Below are 17,261 nucleotides of genomic sequence, written 5' to 3' on the forward strand. Positions count from 1 at the left end.
TGCTTTAAAAAAACAAGTAACCTTCTATTCCTTTAATATGCACACTCTGCCATACATCACCATAATATAATGCTACACTCATTAACTATGAACTCACTCCTTGAAGATGTCACTGTCAAGACTCAACACTTTCATCATGATCTCCATAAGTGACTTTGCAGCTGCTGAGTTCAGAGCAAGATCATTTTCTTTCCACCTCTGCCATGTCAGCAACACCTGGAGAGAAACATTAGCATGATATAAAAGACAAAAGTTATGTAACACCACACAATGAGACTGACAATCATGAAATGTAGTTGTTTAATGTATCATCAGTCGTGATGAGTGTATACATACCTTGTCATACATATTTATTGCGAGTTCATTCATGTAGCTGTAGAAGATGCCATCTCTGGAGTACCTTTGCATGTCATCAATTCTGTCTTCAACAAAACTCATTCCCCTGTCCACCAGTGAGGTAATGTGAGGCACCACGGCTGACACTCCATTCTCCATCTGAAGCAAGGTACCATTTCCATCACCTATACACACACACACTATTGGGAAAAAAACTCCGACCTGGTATAAGAAATGCATGAAAAAGAAGGAAAAAAAAAAAAAAAACAGAAAACAGAAAACTGGTGAACTATTTTGACAGCATAGAAAGCTGATAATCCTCAGCTATAAAAAAAAAAAAATGACACACCCACACACAGTTTTGCATTTTCATCACTTTCAGGTACTTTCTTAAAAGTACCTATAAGCACCACATATACATGCCATATATACAAACAATCTACAGAATAGCTATAATTATCAGCTGGTGAAATTAAGACTTACAAGGTCAAGTAGCACAGGTAGTGAATGCACCACCAAGTCTTCAACATTCTGGTATAACTGAGAGATGAGACTGAAGCGAGGAGCGCCTGGCAAAGATTCCTTAAACTGGTACAGATCATCTAGTGAGAAAAGAGCGAGCAACTTGAGCAAATGTGTGCTTGAGATAAATGGAAGAATTCTATATTAAAAGAAAATAATAATAATAACAAGAGAGAGAGAGAGAGAGAGAGAGAGAGAGAGAGAGAGAGAGAGAGAGAGAGAGAGAGAGAGAGAGAGAGAGAGAGAGAGAGAGAGAGAGAGAGAGAGAGAGAGAGAGAGAGAGAGAGAGAGAGAGAGAGAGAGAGAGACTATATAAAGCTGTATTGTGAAGAAAATGAGGAATATTATGGCTGGAAATCTTAATGTCATTGTTCAGCCCTTTAAAAGTACCTAAATTTTCACATAGACTGGTCTGTTGAATATAAAGGCAACAAAATACAACACCTCACACCCCAAAAATAAACACACAGACATAACTAGTGACAGACTTAATGACAGACTAATTGTTATAAAAGAAAATATTTAAACTGCCTGGCAAATATTAAAAACCAAACATCTGTAGCATGCTTAATATATGGATAATATTTGTATAACTTTGAGTGGCATAAGTTTAATGACATGCTCACCCTGGATGATAGCAAGGGCTTGCTGGGTCTGAGATGTGATGTAGTGGGAAGCGTGAGTCAGCATGGGGATGACTGTCTCCAGCTGCAGAAACTCTCTAAGGATGGCCCAGCTGCTACTCATGACCTGCACAACACAAGAAGTAACTATTCCCACAACAGATATGTACTATTGCTCCATTTAGTACAAAACCTCAAGAAAGCAGATTTTCCAGTTATTTTGACATTGAATCAATCACTGAAAAATAATTCTGAGCAGTAAATTAATAATTTCCACATGTTATCTGCACTCTGCACATTGTTAGTTCTATGAAAAAAAAATTTAGTGTCTTCTTGCTTTTCTGTAGAAGGACAAGACCTGAACACCACCTCTGCAACCAGGATGGAAGAATGTCACCAGCATAATGCCTGTGCCTGTGAAGTAACTAAGAGGGATGGGACAAATAGAATGAAGATGTTTAAAGAGAGTTTCAGCTTAACAGATGATATTAGTCTACAGTCCAAGCTTCCAGAACAACCATCTGCAGGACATCATAAGTTTACAAGATGCTAGAGATCTATACTCTTTGTGTAGTGTTGAGAGTAACACAGGCACTGGATTCTCAATGCTGTTTCCTCACCTGTCCAAAGGAGTGGTGCAGCTGGCTTGCCACATGCTGCACTGGCCGCCAGCACTCAGACACAAATGCATTGCTCAACTCTTGACTGTATCTGAAGAGAACCATGCAATAATACCTCTATCAGCATCATCAACACCATCCTTCTCCAACATATCAGTCTCCCACATTCCTCTGCTCAGTATTATCTTAAAGGTGTCCAAGGCTCCTTTTTATATCTATCCATTCATATTAAACAAATGAATCTGAAGACAAAGCGTTCCCTCAAATCAACAAAGATATTTTTCCCATTAAACAACAAGACTGAGACAAGCCTGCTGCTTCTAAGCAGAAGATATGACAAAGCTATCAATTATACAAGTGCTGTAAATATAGTTCAATAGGACACATCAATAGAATATGTAAACAAATAAGTGAAATAAATACATAAGTAAATAAATGCAAGAAACCATTACAATTAATTACATTAAAGAGAATTTTCAAATTCCATAAAGGGTTATACACAGGTAGTTTTTTTCTTATAGAAATATTTCACTCACTGATAATAAAATCCAGCCAGACAAGACTGAATGCATCATCTCACCCTTTGAGAAGCTTGGGTATTGCTCATTACCCTCACTAAACTCTGTCCCAGTAAAGAAAATAAATGTAAAGAAATTAAAGTAAAAGGAAAAGAAAATCTAGCTATACTCAAGAAAAGACACCAATGATAGAAGAAAACCCACACTTGCCTGTTTGTTATCCAGCTGAGTGTGTGCAGGAGGGGCTGAAGAGTGTTGTTGAGGGCCACCATCCACCCCTGGATGGTGGTACTGGTTCGGTTGATGGAGAAAGCAACCCAGTACATAGTGGCACGAAGATAAGCCTCCATTTCAGCCTCCGTTCTGGGAAAGCATCACTCTTTCATATGCCTCTCTCTCTCTCTCTCTCTCTCTCTCTCTCTCTCTCTCTCTCTCTAAGGATATGATTACAATACAAAAAGCTTCCTTACATCTGTTTTCATTTATCATTCATCCAGTTTTTCCTGCTATGAACTGCATTCTTTCAACCCTCTCTGACATCTTAGCCTCACATATTCTTCTGCTCAGTATTACCTCATAAGTGTCCAAGGCTACTTCTTACATATATCCATCCATATTACTTTAATTTCTTTCTCTCTAATCTTATCTATCACAGGAAGCTCAATATAACCCAACTCATCACTGCAGAAGCTCACCGGGCCCACCAGACTCTCATGTGGTGGTGAAAAGAAGCGAGATGGTAGGACACGACTTGCCACCTCCACTCCAGATTGGCAGTCCAGCGGTGCAGCAGCAGGGAAAGGTAATGGCCACTATGGGAGAGGCTGCTTTGTGTCCAGTTTTGGCTGAGGAAAATATATTTCTTCATTCCCAATCCTTTTAATGCAGCAATGAGTACATAAATCTTCTAGAGCCCCTATAATTCCACTTTAGAACAAAAGCCTCTGCTATCCTTCCCCATGTGCCTGTCGGCTGCCATTCTACTTGAGGCCAAGCTAAAGTTCTTAACTCATCTCTTCCCCTATTTCTTCCTATCCTGCCTTGTTTTAGGCCACAATAGTATTTGTACACAAAAAGGGGAAAATTCCCCCATGATTTTGATTTCATATTTGATTTTTATAAATTTAAGGTATGCTAAATATGGAGGTAGCATATTACTTAGTGAGGCACAACAGTATTCCCAAGATTTACTTTAATGGAGAAAAAAAAAACTTACATGGTGCTGATAAATGCAAAGCCTTCTTGAATTCCTGGAATCACCACCTCTCTCCAGAAGGATGAAGTCTGGCCAGAGACTTGTGAAATGAGTCCCTCAGCTTCATTAAGGAAGTCAAGGAAGCTGTTCACCTCACTCTTCCACACAGTTTGCAGGACTTGTTTGTTGACAAAAACTTGAGAGAGTGTTGGAACTTCTGAGATGATCCACTGACTGATACCCAACACAGTGGAGGTGACATCATTTTGCCAGGTGTGTAGGACCTTGTGCACTGGTGAAGTCAACCTGGTGACAAAAGCCTCATCCCTATAGTTCAGGGAAGGGTCAAAGTTGAGGAAGGCCTGCAAGACATGTGGTGATGTGAGTCTGAGGCCAAGTGCTGCATCCTGGTGCCATTCACCAAACCTGAGATGGTCCACCGCTGCCCCGACCTCCACTGGACTGTGCAGTCCAAGCCTCACTCTTGCCTCTTCATACACCTCCTGCTCTTTTCCAACACTCAGGTATATGACCAGCTCTGGCATTTGTCTCTTGACAACAGAGTTCAACTTCCAAGTGTCTCTCTGCTCCAGAGAGCTTCCCTCCAAGCTGAGGGAGGCCACCTGTGGCCTACTATCTAATACCCCCCTCCATGTGTGGCCCCACTCTTTCTCTGGGGCCACCACACCCACTGTGAGGGCATGGCTGCTCCCTTGTGACTCCAGGGAAGCTGAGAGGTTGACCTGTTGCCAGGTTTGTGAAGTAAGGCTGTAGTACCTAAGTTTGCAGAGAGCCTCAGTGAGTGGGTCCTGTCTGACCTGAGCATCCATAAGCATGGTGAAGTTGGAAGCTGGCTGGGAGAGACTGAGGCTCATAGATTGCCTCTTGTCATCCCTTACTGGCTCAACCTCTATTGTTGCCACCATCTTCATCTCGGGAGAGTTTCCATCCACAAATTGTGCTGAGCCGAAGAGTGAAGAGTTGTGGGTGCGGGTAATGTTGGCTTCTAAAATGATGTCCTTCATGGCTGGATGACTCAACACTGCACTCAAATACTGTCTACCCTTATTGAAAACTGAATAATCATTGTATTTCATCTTCAAGTTAAGAGGCTGCCTTAATGAGTTACTCTTACCCCATGTAAGCATCGATGAAAAATCTATTGCTCTGATGGCTGATGTTACAGAAGTATTGAAGTGAACACTGTGAACTGGCAGCATTAAGGCCATTCCTCCAGTGTAGGTGCTGGTGAACACCCCAGGGTGTCTCTGGAGGCATATGTTGTAGCCCACCTGTTTCTTATTGACTTCAATGGTCAAACTTTCATTCAACAGGTTTGAATTCATGTGATGTGTTCCTTGCAGGTGGAAACGCGTTTGTGGTGCCAAGCCAAACGCAGAAATGTGGTGACCAGACTCCAGTTGTCTGTGATGGACATGGAAGCCATAGGGAAGCCCAGAGCCTCCCAGAGCTGTGGAAAGACTTGCCTTCATCTGACAGTCCTGCACCACAGGACCTGACTCAAGGTGGAACACAACATATCCAGGGTACATCCTTGGTGTTGTCAAGGAAAAGATCTTGGCCTCACCCCAAGACCAGTGGCCTTTCAAAATCTCCTCAGAATCACTTTTGGCAATAAAATAAAATTCTTTATATTCATCATACCTTAACTGTGTAGAAAAGAACTGTATGCCGAGAATGTCTTTTGGTACAAAATTAATATATAGTTTCGTTCTGAAATTTTCTTTCTTATTGATAAATCCCCAATTAGCCTTGATGCTCCATTCATTAAGTCTGACTAAGAATTCATAATTGTAAAAATTTTTCATGGACAGGTCAGTCATAGACAAGGTGATTCCCACTTTCCCAACACGCATCTCTGCAGCATAGTAGCCTCTGCCACTCACCAGAGAGTCATCATTAACAAGCTTCAGAGAGATGATGTCATATTTCTCAAATGGCAAATACAGACTAAACTGTATATTAGAATTCCATATATCATCTCTTAATCTGTTGGTCAGTAAGCTGCCCACCTTGCCACCAGGGTATTCTACAAGTGCACGGAAGATGTGGCCTTGGTAGTTGAACTGAGGAGTCATTAGCTGGAATTTCTCAAACCCAGACAGGGGTGTTAAGACAGCCACCCACACACTCCACTTCATGACAGGGTCTGGATAACAATGAATGTCCACCCTGCTCTGTTGGTCGTCCTTGCCTCTGAGGTGTAACTTGAGTAGCTCTGTGTTTTTATCAGAAGGGAGCTGCATCTTGAAGGTAAGGTCCTGCAACATATCCCATGAAGTACCAACATCAACTTGAACACTATATTCTTTTGAGAGATCAAAGCGAGCACTTCCTTGGAAATTATGACTGAAATATTCCATTTCCAAACCTAGGCGCCCAGATTTTTTACCTATTTCTGAAGTGAGCACAAATTTGCATTCTGAGGAGGTAAATTTTATTTCCTGTCTTTTCTTCCAATTTTTGCTATTTTCAATGTGTAAGTAAGTATTTGGAATAAAGTAGTTTGAAATTTCTGCTGAGAAATATCTCCTTTCATTGTTATTTTCTAGATATAATATAAATCTTGTTGTCAGCCTGGGGTCAACACTTTCTATCTTAAATTTGATCTTCATATAATTTTTCCTCAGAGTGACATGAGCAGACACCTGGTGAAGCTGATGAGCTCCTTGTCTAATGGTCAGATTGGCAATGAAGACATTTGGATCATCTTTACTCACTGAAGCCTCAATAAGGAGACTCTTGCCTTCTGTGAATCCCACAAGCTCACCTTCTGCTTTAATATTGAAGATGCTTACATCATTATTCAGTTTCCCTTTTATAGTACAATTCCCATATGGAAGCCACGAAGAGTCACATTTCAGTTCTAAAGTATAGTTTGTGACATCTATAACCAAACTACAGGTATGTTCTTCATCTGCAACTGCAAGCTGAATGTTTGCTTTGATGTTTCTCAGCCACTGGACATTTACTGCCACCTGGTAATTGTCAATCCAGTTTGATTTGATTTTTCCCTCACACTGCAGTTCATGGAGTTTTTTCACATAGTGCAGGGTTCCAGAAGCAGCAATGAAGTGTTGACCATATGATGCTGCTGAATTAAAGGAAAAGGACAATTTTCTTCTAACCTCAAGACTCCCATTGATGGCCACTCCTTCCTGGGGCAGGTAAGGGGAATGCAACTCCAACTGGGCAGCAAATTTTTCCAGACTGAGCTGAGGCCACTTGACAGAGAGGGTGTGCCTGGTGGCTGAGTCTGGGAAGAAGGCAGACAAATTGAGGGACTCCTCTGTCAGGATCAACTCAACAGCACAAGACCACTCAGGGATGCTTATGGTCAGGTGATGGTGAGGATAAACTTCATGTCTATTTGTTGTGTCATATGTGACTTTATAGGTTTCTTCATGGATGAAAGCAAACTCAAAAGCTCCTTCCTTTATGAAGAAGTTGAACAATGGGATCTTGCATGTTAGCTTCACAGGATGTTCAAAGCAACTGCCTTCCAACTTCACCTCCATAGATAGATGTTTTTTGTTAATGGTACAAGTTAGACCACCATTCAAATTAGTTAGTTCCTTGCCACGAGGCTTCCACTCTGCAGATGATGAAGCTTCGAGTGAAGTACCGTCATAAGTGATAACAATGTTCAAGTTGAAGGATTCCATCCATGTGTGTGCAAATTCAGACCGAACAATGATGTTTGCTTTTCTGTCATCAGGGGAGATGAGGTAGTTGAGAGAGACCTTCATGGGAGTAAACATCTCACCCAAAGAAATGGAAGCTTCAGTATCAAGTTCTAGCCACATTTTCTTGGCTTCTAGTGTCCATGTGAATTTGTTTAACATGGGAAGAAGAACTTTTATCTTTCCTTGCTTTTTGGAAAACATTAACTCAAGTGTGTGTTCAACATTGTTTGTTATGAAATTAACTGTGTAGTCATGATTTTTTGGTTTCATACTGAATTCCATTTCAGCAGACTTGAAATTACTGAAAGGAGTTCTAATTTGTGCTGCAGCTTTGTACTTCCTTGAACTCAGATCACACTCAAGCAAAACATATCCAATTTCTGTAGAGTCCTCTTTATATTCAGCAATGATTTTCAGTTGCAGTGGGGAATAAACTGTTTTCATCACCACAGTGGAATGGTTCCAGTGTGCAGTGACTGTGTACATGAGAGCTTCACTTTCTGTCCTCAGTGACATTTTGAGAGAAGCTTCAGGTAACAGGCTCCATGGAGTCTGAACTTTTATGTCAAGATCCCAAAGCTCTGCCTCCACCTGAACCCTAATAGTGTTGGTCCATGTCATTTCTGCCTCTGCTGCAAACCGGCCACCTCGTAAGGATCCAGAGGCAGCAAGGAAGAACTTCTTGTAGCCCTCCAGAGGAGTGTTGACAGATATTTCCACAGAAAATGGATAAAGTTTATATTCACAGGTCATATTCCATTTGTCTTTATTCACAGTTACTGTTGCTTCAATATGGCTAGAGTTGAATTTTAAGGAGGCATTAAACATTTCTAGATCTGAATAAGAGCTTGTCAGACCAACAAAAGTATCCACATTTCCATTTACAAGTTTGAAAATACCACTGAGTGTTATCCTGTGAGACCATTCCACAAAGGTGGTGCACATCACTTCAATGTTAGATCTGGCCAGCGAAAACTCAGCATCATATCCAAAGGTGAGCATAGGAAGTGATCTGAATGGGGTGAGCATTTCAAATTTCATCTTGGACTGATCTCTGGTCTGCATTCCTTGCACAAGAAGCTGGATTTTTTCTCCCCACTCAAAAGTCAGGGATGCAAGATCCATCATGGAAGTCATCCTCCCATGTAAGTATTCTCTAAGGTTGTATTCTGCTTTGAACGTGATGGGTGTGTATGGGCTCTCAGATGAATAAAGGTACAATTCAAGACTTGAACTCTTCTTGCTGACATCGCCTTTAACACTGACATTGTATTCCTTTTCCCCAACAGAGAGGGAGGCTGTTGCTTCCTGACCATGTTTGTGCAAGTATCTTGATTTGAGCATCACTGGCAGAGTCTCTGAGCTCTCAAGAGTAAGGTGAAGGTCATAACCATCATTATGAGGTGTAAGGGAACCACTCATATTAAGGTAGGTTTCCTTATTCCAGAAAAACTCAATTTCCACTTGGGATAAGGTAAGTTTAGCATTCAGATAGCTATGCAAATCATATTTTATGTCAAAATGAATCATTCTGGGATTCATGGTAAGACATGCAGTAAGTATTTCACTTCCAGCATAAGTTACTGATGCATTTCCAGTGTATTGGTTACCAATGTTTTCATAGATTACTTCCAGTTTTCCATCTGTTCCAAAAACATTCTCTAATCCTATGAATTCCAGTCTGGTTATCTTATTATTGAGCTTAAGCTTTGATTCAGCATTCAGAGTGTGGTTATTAACAGAACCTTTAGCAGTAACAAGAATGTGACCTGCCTGGTTAGTACTATACTTTGCTGTGAAGAAACTCTTGTGGAAAGATTCAAATGGCAGGTTCAGTTGAAGTTCCACTAACCTGGAATTTCCATATGGATTTGCTTTGATCTTCAGTTCCCCTACATGATCACCATAAGTCATGCTGGACTCCACAAGCCATGGTAACTCTTTGAAAGTCCACAACAGGGATGCTCTCATGGGCCGGAAGAAAGGAGAGGTTAGGGAGGCTTTGAGGGAGCTCCAGCTTCTCCTGGGCTCTAGTTCCACACTGAAAATCAAGTTGGTTTCTTCAACTGAAGCAGTCAGACTTGCAGTGTAATCTTCCTTGAGTTTATAACTGAAATCCAAGTTGAAGGTTGACAAGCCTCTGATGGGTATATTGCCTGTCACTGTTAGGGTTCCTACTTTTCGTTTCAGTTTAGGTACTAGCTTGAAATGGAAGTGATCAAGACCATGCTTGTACCAGGATGACAGAGTCCATGTGTTGACTTCATACTCAGCATGCAGGTGGTGAGTCAGAGTGAGAGACGATTCAAACAGCACATCCAACTCCAGTTTCCTCCACGGCACTGGTGCTCCCTGAGGCTGAGTGTTCAACTGAGCACCAAGGGCTAACACTGTTTGTTCACCTGTGTTCACTTTGGCCTCAATAATATATGAATGATCTCTCCTGGCAATATTCCAAGATCCATTTATGACTTTATACTTATTGATGTTTGTCTGAACTTTGAAAACTCCTGATAGAGGAGGCATTATATTTCTTTTCAACTTTATGACAGCATTTGCCTCTATTTCTCTGTATTGTCCTTCAAGATTGAGTAAGTTTTTCCTAGGATAAAAATCATAACCAAAACTGTACTTTGTCTTGTTCACAGCCCAGTGAGGGTTAGTCAGGTCAAGAATCAGCTTTGCGAAGTTGAAATTTCTTCCTCCTGTTATCTGGCATGAATAATTTACATGTGCCTGATTGTACTCAAACTGAATTACTCCATTTGTTGATGCTGTGTATGGAATGTTACAATGAAGGACATATTTGCCCAATCCAAAGTGTGATAAATCAAAACTGGCATTGAAAGTTAAGTGATTTCTAAAGTCTTGCCAGGCAGCTTTCAAATTTACTTCTCCCTCAGAGGAACTGAAGTGCATGGCAGCATGACTGGATACATCATATGCTGCACTTAAAGAAAAGTTGCCAAAACCTTCATGAGGAGTGAATACAATCACTGTTGTATTCTGCATGTACCAGAAATTATTATGATCATGAATGAAAGTAAGCTCATAAAGATCTCCACTGGTCATTCCACTGATATCAAATGTGTACAAATTTCCTGGGGAGTCTGAGTGAGGGAATCCCAGGGACACATGAAGAGTCTCAAGGACCTTGAAAGGAGTTTTAATTCTGAAGGAGGGTGAGAAACCTTCTACTCTGGCAAGAAATGAAGCCTCCATTTCTAGCTCCACATCATCTTGAATGCTTCGAATAGAGAAGTGGTGATCATTTCCTTCAGTCTTGTGAGTGAGCTTGACATGGTAGTGCTGGAAAGAGTGAAGGCTTGAAGTCATGTTGAAAGAGACAGATCTTTCATCTGAGGATTCCTGGAGAACAATGCTGCCCTCAGCATTACCAATGGTGCTCATTATCTTGAAAGTTCCTTCCTTATTGTCTTCTAATTTATAACTGGTCTGAAGATCAGCTTGAGAAAATCTTGGTGATGAAGTGGAAAGTCCCAGATTCAGCTCTCCTCTTTTTCTTTCCATTTTTCCACTTGCTGTTAGTGTTGCAGTGAATGGCAGGTAAGAAATTGAATGGCTATATGTGGCATTCAAGTCAAATTTACCATCTTGGAAGTCATGGTAGGTTTTAAGGGACAGCAATGCCCTTTCATTGACTTCTATGCTTATGTCACTTTGATTCAGCATTACTGAGTGTTGATACAAGAAATGTGTCCAATTAGAAACAGGATTATAAGCATGGACCATAAGTAAAGAGTTATTTCTTCCCATCACTGATGACAGCTGAAGTCCGAGAGAAAACACAGTATATATTTGTGCTTCTGCTTTGAAATCAAAATCAAAAAGTCTGGGATATTCAGCCACTAATTCATACCTATATATATCACCATATTTTTCTAAATGACAGTGACTGGAAGCATTAAAAGAATTCTTATCAGTTTCATAACTAAAGTGAAAGTCAAGTAATTCATTTACAGAGTTGTAAAGTACTTTGCTGGAAACTAGGACAAACTTGAATTTAGGATCCACTTTTCCTTCAATATTGACACAATAGTTTTGCAGCAGCATCTCAACATTTACTCCATAGAATTGTTCCGTTGATATATTCAGGGAGATGGTAGAATTTTCAAAGCCTTTGAAAGGCAACTTCAACATTGAATAATATACAGAGTCATCCAAACTTACTTTGGTATCAGATACAAGCCAGTTCTTTTGTTCATTCAGGTCAATAGCCAGATAAGATTCTAGGTTGCGGGATGACAAGGAGTATGTCAGATTGAGGTTTGCCTTGAATGGTACGAGGACTTTATTGTCCACCTCAACGTTCACACGTGCTGGGGAGCGGGGACGTGCTGGGATGTAGGTCACATTGCCATTGAACTCAGCCTCGTTAACCATGACTTTTGCACTAACTCCCACTCTTCTTCTTCGCTGAATACCAATGATTCCCTTGATGTTCTGAATCATACTGAAGTCAGAGTTTAAATCAATCCTAATTAGTTGTCCTCGTCGTCTGAAGATCCAGCTTACATCCCCTGTGATCACTTTGAATGGTGGTGCATCTTCACTGACAACCTGACTGTCAATCTTAAACACACTGGCATCAACATGAGCCATAACTTGGTATTTCTTTCTGTTTCCTGGGATAACATGTGCCTTGAACTCTTTACTCTGGTGATTGTAGGTCACAAAAACACCCCACTGAGGAGCTTGAAGGCCAGTGAGAGCTGTTACATTGCCATAAAACAAATTTTCATTGGCAAGGATATGTAAAATAATTTCTTTTTTATCCAGTACCTGTTGATGATGCATCAAAGTATATTCATTCTTGTAGCTGAGGCTAAATTTATCATAGAGCTCTAGTAATGCCTCTAAGTTTGTCTTGTATTGCCAGTCACCAATATATAATGTCCCTGAAAGGTTGCCATTAATAACACCTTTCTTCTGGCTGACATTTGTATTCAGCTCAGCCCAGTATTTCTCAAATCCTTCAAAATTAGAGTTTAGTTTTACACTTCCCAAGAAGGCATAGTCCTTGATCCTTGACATGTCTGCTACTATATGCAGCTGTCCATGCTTTACTAAGTCTATATTCCTAAATCTTACACTGAATGTGAATAAACCATCAAGTTTTGGATAGACCTCTGTAAATTTGCTTCCAAAAGTGAAAATGTCAGTGCCATCCTTTGTCACATTGAGACGGAGGTTTGGCAGGGAAGAGGGTCCTGGGTCGTGGGTGAGTGATGCCTTCCATTCCTCCAGTGGGCCTTGGATCACACAGCTGAGCAGCTCTCCAGCATTGTGCAGGGAGGTTACATACACCAGATAATCACCAGTCTCAACCTCAAATTCTCCACTCAGATTTGAATTGAATAACAGATTTGTTTCAAAATCAAAATCATTACTTGGAATATTCACCATGAAAACAAAGTGAAACTGTTCAAAATCATGTGTCACTTCACTTCTGCTGAGCATCAGTTTTTGTTCTCCTTTTAGATAGAATTCACCATCAACAAATATTTCTGCAGTTACAATATTTTCATTGCCAAATTTGTGCCTCCAGTGCACATCAACAGCACTGAAATACGAGGAGGAAATGTTTAGAGAAATATTAGACAGGTACCAGTTGAAAGGTTCAGGAGTTCTGAGAGCTAGTTCAGCAAGTGATGAGTCACCATAAGCTATAACAAACTCTGTCTCTCGCAGTGTGCTTACTGTTAGTGAGGAAAATTCTGACTTGATTTCCTTAGTCCATGGTGATTTAATGGAAAATTTCCATTTCACAGAAGAAAGAGAAGGCATGACATTCAGTGACATCTTATTTTCTATAACATCCTCCCTATTTGGGAACACAACACTAAGTTCACTCTGCCAGTCTGTGAGGTGGTGTGCCTGCAGCTGGTGCTCCACCCTCAGCAGGCTGCTGCCATGAGATGCAATCAGCTGAGTGTGGTAGTCACTGATGCCTTTGATGAAAGAAAAACTTAAGTCTATGGGGTTCTCAACCTTACTTATGACAGAAAGATGTCCTGTGGCACTCTGAGGAACAAAGTTCTCATCCCATGTACTTATGATCTTACAAGTAACTCTTACCACATTGGCAGAGAATTCCAGCTCATTTCTGAGCTCACCTTTCATGAGCCTGTGGCCAAGATCCATTGCCACTTGAAGATACTCATGATTTAATTGAAAATTAACATTTAGATCAGAACTGTTTACAAAAATAACACCAAAGTCTACACTGACTGTGTTCACCGGATGCCACGCTGAATGGAAATCAAGGGTCGTGTTGAGCCTGTGATCCCCATGGAGGTGTGACACATTTATGAATAATGGAGAAGTCCAGGGAGTCTGGAGATCAAATGTTCCTCCGTAGATCTGAGTATTGTCTTGGAGATCATTCTTGCCAGACACTGTAAGAGATGCTTGGTTTTCCATTCCTCCTATAAGTTTCAAATCAAAGTGAGTTTCTGAGCTGCTGTAGTTTGCAAGAAAATGCAAAGGTGATGACAAGAGTGGAGAGGAGAATTCTACATCCAGTGACTTCTTGCCATGAGTGCTGCCCAAGGTAGTGACAACCTGCAGGTCCCAAGGGTCATGTTCTTGTGTGAGCTTGACAGTAGCACCTGTAAGATACTTCTCATAGACATACTTGTGGTACAGGTGAATGTGGGAGTCACAGTTGCCATGACCAGCTTCATACTGCAGCTTCACATCAAAAAGCTTTGCAGAGTCTCCCACCTGAGCCTCCCCACGAATCTGTAATGTGGAAGGAATTATTGCTCTTAGTATTCTTTTTAAAAAACTTTTCTTTAAACAATTATCAATTTAAACACACACACACACACACAAAACACACACATACAGCTTGCCATCCACAAAGATTTAAACAAATTCAATCTAGTGAAAAATAACACAAGTAAAGAACTAAATAAAATGCAAGATATAAAACAGTACTCCAAATATTGAATTTCTTAAAAGTACAATTTTCAAAACAAAGGTCTGCAGATACAAAATTGAGATCTACCTTAATCTCCTCAACTTCAAGCTGAATAAAGCTGAATTGTGACGGATCGCTGTGAGTCTCTACAACAAGTGCCGCAGAGTGTAGTCCAGCAAGAGGTGTGGTGAGGTTGACAGTGAGGCCAACTGAATCATTGGAGAACCAACCATCATACTGCTTCAACTTAAAGTTTCCTTCATATTTGTGTCCATTGGAGATGGTGGAAACCTGTGGCATGTGATAGGAAAAAGAGTTACTTAAGAAGGTTCAGCTGAATATTACTGAGGAAGAAGAAATAGCTATGTCAGGTTGCATCAAAATTAATCATATTCACAACAGCAGCTTGACTGACATTGACTTCTCGGGTGATTCCATCATATGCATGTGTGAGGGTGAAGTCTGTAGTGAAGGTCTCACTGGAGGGGAGGATGACGGTGACCTGTGCTGAGCCTTCCACATGATGATGGTGTGGGCGGCGGAGAGACCCAGACAACTTCACCTCACTCTTCAGTAGTCTGAGGCTGCCACTAAAACTTTCATCCCTGTAGACCAAAATGTTTGTCAGTTAGTGCACGGAAGATTTCACCAACTTCGTGCACATCATATAGCAATGTGCCATCACAAAAAATTTCCAAACAGTAAAGACTTAAATTTGGTTCTTCAGTGTTTTGTAGCTCCACACTTATACACCAACAGCCTGTGTGTGTGTGTGTGTGTGTGTGTGTGTGTGTGTAGGGACTATACATAACACAACATTACTTGTTCCATGTGGCACCAATGTGTAGAGGCTGATCAGCACCCTGCATGACATAGGCTTGGTAGGTCTTGCTTTGTGCATTCTCAGTCTTCTCAGCAACTACCTGAAGGAATCATAAAGGATTAATGATCTTCCTAACACTCAACATTTTTCCATTATCCCACATAAACCATACAGTTTTTCACGTGGGGATTATAAAACTTTAATTTCAAAACAGATTATAGTTTAAACAATACACTACACACAATTACAATTATTCTCACCTTTCCAGAGTATTTTGATCACTTCACTATATTCTCAAACTTGCTGACCAAGGAAAGAATAAAAAAGGAAAATATGATTGATTGTACAAAAAAAAATAAGGATAGAGTTCCAAAAGGACATAAGACCAAGATGATGAGTCCTGCTTTACCTGCAGTGTTGGATAAATGCTTGATTTCACCACCAGCAACACCCGAGGACTCAGGGATGACTGGAACACAGAGACATTATTAGTATGGAAGAAACTATTACCAGTGCCAACAAGGTGATCCATGTCTGCCCAGATCAAAATGAATGGAAATGAGAGTAAAGGTGCATAAGAACAGTGAAATTTAAAATTCAATTAATGCCTCAACTCTAGTACACATCTTTACAAATGTCAAGAAAGGCAAAAGAAAAGGTTGCAAAATGTATGAAATGTACATAATACATATATTTGAATGATATCTAAAATATCCAAAGATAATGATTAAAATTCATACCTCATACATTAGTTGGAAAGAACTTTGTTCATGAGAGAAGGTGATTCCTTTCCTGCCATCATTCCACAAAGCTTCGTGTCTCACCACATACAATCGCTCAAACCACGTCAGCTGAGAAGTAAATACTGATTATGATAATTATCTTCATATTTGAGTTGTCACTTACATCATCATCCCATTTCCTGAACAGAAAAAAAAAGTGATCATCAGATATAAGAAAATGAAAACACATACAAGGCAGTGGATGAATCCTTGATTGTGCTTTGTGTTTTGAAGGATATCCATATCCATGGAAGTGAATGTAAGTGCATCACAAATTGCACATTTATTAGTACACCAAAAATTATGGTGAAATGATATCCATGGAGATTTTTTGACATGCAGAATATGTACCTTATTTTGTATGAGTCTGAACATCATCCTACTGATCTATTCACGGCTGCACTAACCTCCATAGAGCCACTGAAGGACTGCCATGCATCATCTGAGGTAGTGCGCAGCATGACACCAACTTGCTTCTCATTGTAGCCACCAAACACCTTCACCAGTCCTCGGAAGGGTCGAGTGTGAGCGTGTTGGGCCTCCATGTGAAGCACTGCACTGGCACCTCCCACTGCACCACTCACCTGGGGCATGAACAACTCCAGTCACATCATCTCTGCACATGGCATCAAATTTCCAAAGGAGCATTCAACATGAAACTTTCATTAAACAAACTTGTTGTAATGATACTATTCCTTTTCCTGACAATATCTATGATGTGGCTACCTCCTCCTCCTCCTCCTCCTTCTCTTATTTTACTGTGAATCTGACTAAGCACAAAATGTTATTAATATTCATATTTTTTTTTTTTTTATAGATGCAAGTGAAAGTGAAGGAAAGTAACAACATATGATGTTTATATATTCAGATAACCTATTTCCTATGGCACCTTCTGTTCCCAAGACAGTGTATTACATTGGCTTCTCCCTTCACTGCTAACTTTACCCATCCCTTGGGCCACAATGCATCTTCATTCTTCGTACTGTCTTGTCTACTTTGAGTCAGAGGGGCAACATTCACCATTATCTCAGTCTGGTCTGGTCGACTAAGGTCCAGGTTGTAGCCGGCCTGCAGCAGATGGTCATTGAACTGCAAGTGAAGGCCAGCAAGGGCATGGAAGGGATGGCACTGCAGCAGATGGCTCACTGACATCTTTGTGTAGCCCAGAGTGCCCAGCCTCAGCTCTGCC

The 17,261-nt window shown here is 40.6% G+C and overlaps 1 protein-coding gene across 4 annotated transcripts in view; it reads right to left on the reverse strand.

Annotated features, from left to right (window-relative positions):
* Positions 1–17,261, reverse strand: part of LOC135110415 (uncharacterized) — a 44,745-nt gene that overhangs the window by 7,409 nt on the left and 20,075 nt on the right. For all 4 annotated transcript variants that reach the window (XM_064022717.1, XM_064022716.1, XM_064022719.1 and 1 more), the window contains 15 exons: positions 17,093–17,261; positions 16,480–16,656; positions 16,031–16,141; positions 15,700–15,759; positions 15,290–15,390; positions 14,883–15,072; positions 14,555–14,758; positions 3,836–14,286; positions 3,315–3,464; positions 2,830–2,982; positions 2,102–2,192; positions 1,485–1,608; positions 820–938; positions 337–495; positions 98–216 (listed from right to left, as the gene is read on the reverse strand). The exon at positions 17,093–17,261 is cut by the window's right edge and continues 26 nt beyond it. In XM_064022717.1, the coding sequence (XP_063878787.1) occupies positions 98–216; positions 337–495; positions 820–938; positions 1,485–1,608; positions 2,102–2,192; positions 2,830–2,982; positions 3,315–3,464; positions 3,836–14,286; positions 14,555–14,758; positions 14,883–15,072; positions 15,290–15,390; positions 15,700–15,759; positions 16,031–16,141; positions 16,480–16,656; positions 17,093–17,261 (12,378 nt within the window). The remainder of the gene's footprint in view (positions 1–97; positions 217–336; positions 496–819; positions 939–1,484; positions 1,609–2,101; positions 2,193–2,829; positions 2,983–3,314; positions 3,465–3,835; positions 14,287–14,554; positions 14,759–14,882; positions 15,073–15,289; positions 15,391–15,699; positions 15,760–16,030; positions 16,142–16,479; positions 16,657–17,092) is intronic.

The sequence above is a fragment of the Scylla paramamosain genome, chromosome 20 (genome assembly GCF_035594125.1).
Source record: "Scylla paramamosain isolate STU-SP2022 chromosome 20, ASM3559412v1, whole genome shotgun sequence".
Classification (NCBI taxonomy): Eukaryota; Metazoa; Arthropoda; class Malacostraca; order Decapoda; family Portunidae; genus Scylla; species Scylla paramamosain.